Genomic DNA, 4,249 nt, shown 5'->3' with positions numbered 1-4,249 from the left:
GCACAGCAACCTCTCCAACTCCTGGGCTCAAGCGATTCTCTTGCCTCAGCCTCCCAAGTAGCTGGGACTACAGGTGCCCGCCACAACACCTGGCTGTTTTTTGGTTGGTTGTAACCGTCATTGTTGTTTGGCTGGTCTGGGCTGGATTTGAACCCACCAGCTCAGGTGTATGTGGCTGGCATCTTAGCTGCTTGAGCCACAGGCGCCGAGCCAATTTATCTTACTTTAAAGCTCACAACAAGTGTCTGAGTATTATTCCCATTTTACAGATGAGGAAATATGAGGTGTAGAGAGACTGAAGAAATTTCCCAGGATCACAGGGCATGGCTGGGGTTCAAATCTAGGCTAACTGGCCTCAAGATCTCAACCCAGAAACAGCATGGTCCTAGCAGGCAGGGAATAGCGTAGGTAAATTAATGGGCATTGGGAAGGGGGTGAATAGTGGTGAAAGAAGCAAGTGAGTCAGTAGAAAACCGTCCCCACCCCATCCTGCCCTGCCCCTTCCCCACCAACTGTCCCACACCCCTGGTAGGGGGTGAGTGTGAGGCAATCCCTGCTCACCAGTTTCTGGATGATGCTGGAGTCTTCCCTGGGGTCCTGATTAACATTCTTGGTTAATTTGGGGGAAGACAGACCAATAATAATGATGATGATAGTGATGATGGCAGCTACTTACTGTGCACTGTATGCTAAAGTCTTTGTATAACTTAGCTCATTCACTCTGCTGTTACCCCTTTGCTAATTAAGCTCCACTAACTCAGAGGGGTTAGCTCAAATACAACAGCAACACAACAAAAACTACCACTAGCACTTAACAGAGTATCAAACACTGTTGGAAAGTCTCTGTGTGTACATTTGTACATATCTTTCAGTCAATCCTGATTATCTTTGTTCATTAATATTAGTTAGGAAACTGATGCTAAGCCAATCATAATAAGAGTACCCAGTGCTCTTCGGTTAAGTCTTCCTGTGTGCCAGATGCTGTTTCAGCATTTCTCCAGAAATAACTAGTTGATTCCTCACAATATCCCTGTGAGTTAGATATGGCTCATAATCTCGTTAAACAGATGAGGAAACTGAGACAAAAGGGGGTCAAGTGACCTGCCCAGGAATGAAAATGAAGAAATGTCTGTTGGAGAAACCAAAAAGTGAGGAAGGGAAGTAAACCAAAAATCTGTGGAAGCAGATTGTGAAAGTGAGGGAGTGAGAGTGAATGAGACAGGGAGCTGAGTAACACAGACCAAGGAGAACTGAGGGCAGGGAAAGTCCTGCCTCAGCCCCTTGCTGACCCCAGTTCTGACGCCAGCTCTGAAACCTGACTCAGCACAGAGTTTTGCCGACTGTTTACATGGGAGGAGTCATGTGGATCTGGGATAACACAGATTTGAAACAGGCAGGGATGGGCGCCACGGAGGGATGTCCAGGTGTGTGATCACCCAGGGAGCTGGTGTGGGGGCCCATGGGGAAAGCTAGCATGTGCAGAGTGGACACCTGAAGACCCCCACAACATATCAAGAGCTTGGGCCTGATTGTGCCCTTTGTACAGATCCAGAAACTAAGTTCCAGAGAGGAGTTAAGGGACCTGGCTGGGGTCCCACAAGGCCTTAAGAAGAGGAGAGGCCAGAAATAACCCTGGAGCTTTCGAAGGGATCCCAGAGTCATAGTCCAAAGCTCTGTGCATGCACACACGTGTGGTCATACACTTACTTACCCAGCATTGTTTTTTGGTGGTTTTTTTTGAGACAGAGTTTCTCTTTGTCACCCTGACTAGAGTGCTATAGCATCATAGCTCACAGCAACCTCAAAATCTTGGGCTCAAGTGATCCTCTTGCCTCAGCCTCCCAAGTAGCTGGGACTACAGGCCCACAATGTCTGGCTATTTTTAGAGACAGGGTCTCGCTCTAGCTCAGGCTGGTCTTGATATCTGGAACTCAGGCTATCCACCCACCTCCACCTCCCAGAGTGCTGGGATTACAGGCAAGAGCCACCGCACCCGGCACTTAGACAGCATTATGTTCGACCGGCACTTCCACAGCATTATGTTCGGGCTCATGTCCAGAAGAAACAAGGACAGTTAATGGAAAGAGGGACCTACAGACTGTGGGGGTTGGGGAGGTGGGCACGCATCTGCACAGCTCTCTGGTGTGTTGTCTGTCCATTCCTGAGAGGGAGGCATGTGCCTGCATGTTTTGTGTGTTGCTTCTGGGAGCTGTGTGTATCTGCCTCAGTAAAGAGGGCCTAAGATGCATAAGTGACAGTGAATGCCTTGTCCGCTTCTGTGCTGTGTGCATGCCTGAGGGACACTGAGCAATGCCTGCATTGGCATTGTTTCCTTGGCACACTGCCCAGAGGACCCTCTCAACCCCTCATCCTATCATCGCACTCTCAGCCACCCCCCCCATTCCCCGTAATGACGCCAGTCATTTGGGAAATGAGGAAGGGGGAGTGATGATGCAGAGGGAGGGCGAGGCCTGAAGGTCAGTCGGTCACACTGAGTTTACGGGCTTCCTGTGCCTGCCTGTCGGGAACCGGGAACTGTCACCGCCCCAGCAGCCCCTCCGGGAATGCCATCTCTCTACCTTGTCAGGGGGAGGGAGGGCCAGAGGTGCCCCGTGGGTTCAGATGTGCTATGGTGGGGCTGGGTCGTCCTGCCCAGGGTCAGGGGAGACTTGGTATCTCCCCCTCAAGTGTGTGAGTGTGCGTGTGTGTGTGTGTGTGTGTGTGTGTGTGGTGCCTGGGGTGCTGTCTGCATACTTAGGAGAGTTGTGTCTCTGGTTGTATGTGTGCTCTCTGTATTGTAAGTGTATACGGCAAGGCATGTTGTGTGTGTGTATCTATATCAGTAATTTTCAACCAGTGTACCATGAGAGGATCTTAGGTATGCTGGGAACATTTTTAAAGATCATGAATTAAATTTTCAAGAGAAGTTCAATGCACAGTAGTATATTCTTTTTTTTAACTCTCTTTTTGGATGAACATGATTTAAGTGTGCTATGGAAGTTTAACTATAGGTTCAAGTGTGCCGTGAGATAAAGAAGGTTGAAAACTCTGTTCTAGATACATTCCGCGTGCCCTGGGGAGTGGCAATGTGACTACCTAAAAGTGCGCTTCCCTATGTATGTTGTCTGGGTCCTTCTATTTGTTGTGCATGTGCCTAGGAGTGTTGTGTGTATGCCTGTGTTGAGTGTGTGTCCAGTTGTGTGTGCCTGTAGAGTTGTGTATTGCATGGGTAATCTGTTATCATGTACGTCCCCCTGACTAGCCTGTGGGTTTGAGTGAGGGGAGGGAGCCTGTGTGTGTGCTCAAAAGTGTTGGTCATATGTCTAAGTGTCAATTGTGTGCTGCTGTCCTGGCTGCTGTCCCGGCTGCTGTCCCCTGCTATGAGCCCCCAGCTGGCTGGATGAGTGTGTAGGTCTCTGTGCAGCCCCAGAGACTGTGTTTGCCAGTCTCCGTTGTGATGGGCATGTCTGCGTTTGGTGGTGTAGATCTTCCTGTGTCCCTAATTGTTCGTGTGGACATGGCTAATGTACAAAGCTTAGCCGAGGGGTCCAGTTGCTACATGCTCACCACCACACAAACACACCCACACACTCAACTCTATCCATTCTCTGTAAAAACAAACTTTCTCTCTTCTAGAAAACTCCCCCACCCTCAACCCATGCCTGAGCCCTGGAAGGAGGTGTGGGAAGTCTGGGACTTAGGGGTGCAGGGACGGACAGGTAGACAGGGCCCTGAGTTCAATTTTGGGCTCAGAGGTGCTGTGTGACTCCTAGCTGCTGCCTCCCCATCTCTGACCCACCTCTCCTGGGAAATGGTTCATAGCGTGGCTTCCACTGGATGGGGTCCCCTCAGCATCACCCCTAGACCTGGGCATCAGCCCTTCTGCTCTAACCATGCCTCCTCTGCCTTTGTCCCCACCAGCTCAGCAGCACAACATACCCTGTGGTTGTGAAGATGGGTCATGCACACTCTGGGATGGGCAAGGTGAGTCTCTACAGAGCTAGGGAGTGCACACATGTCTGAACAGTGCCTGCTCCTGGCACTGTGAGTATGTGGGTAGATGTGTATTTGCATGACACATACAAGTAAAATCTGTGTGATTGGCTCGGCGCCTGTGGCTCAAGTGGCTAAGGCGCCAGCCACATACACCTAAGGTGGCAGGTTCGAATCCAGCCTGGGCCCACCAAACAACAATGATGGCTGCAACCAAAAAATAGCCGGGCGTTGTGGCGGGCGCCTGTGGTCCCAG

General features: G+C 50.5%; 1 protein-coding gene across 2 annotated transcripts in view; it reads left to right on the top strand.

Annotated features, from left to right (window-relative positions):
- The window catches only part of SYN1 (synapsin I), a 52,916-nt gene that overhangs the window by 42,200 nt on the left and 6,467 nt on the right, over positions 1-4,249 (top strand). For both annotated transcript variants that reach the window (XM_003799624.3, XM_003799625.2), the window contains exon 6: positions 3,922-3,984. In XM_003799624.3, the coding sequence (XP_003799672.1) occupies positions 3,922-3,984 (63 nt within the window). The remainder of the gene's footprint in view (positions 1-3,921; positions 3,985-4,249) is intronic.

Source organism: Otolemur garnettii, unplaced genomic scaffold, assembly GCF_000181295.1.
Source record: "Otolemur garnettii isolate 467f Iridium unplaced genomic scaffold, OtoGar3 scaffold00153, whole genome shotgun sequence".
NCBI lineage: Eukaryota > Metazoa > Chordata > Mammalia > Primates > Galagidae > Otolemur > Otolemur garnettii.
Note: the sequence above shows the minus strand (reverse complement) of the source record. Positions and strands in the feature narration are given on the sequence as shown.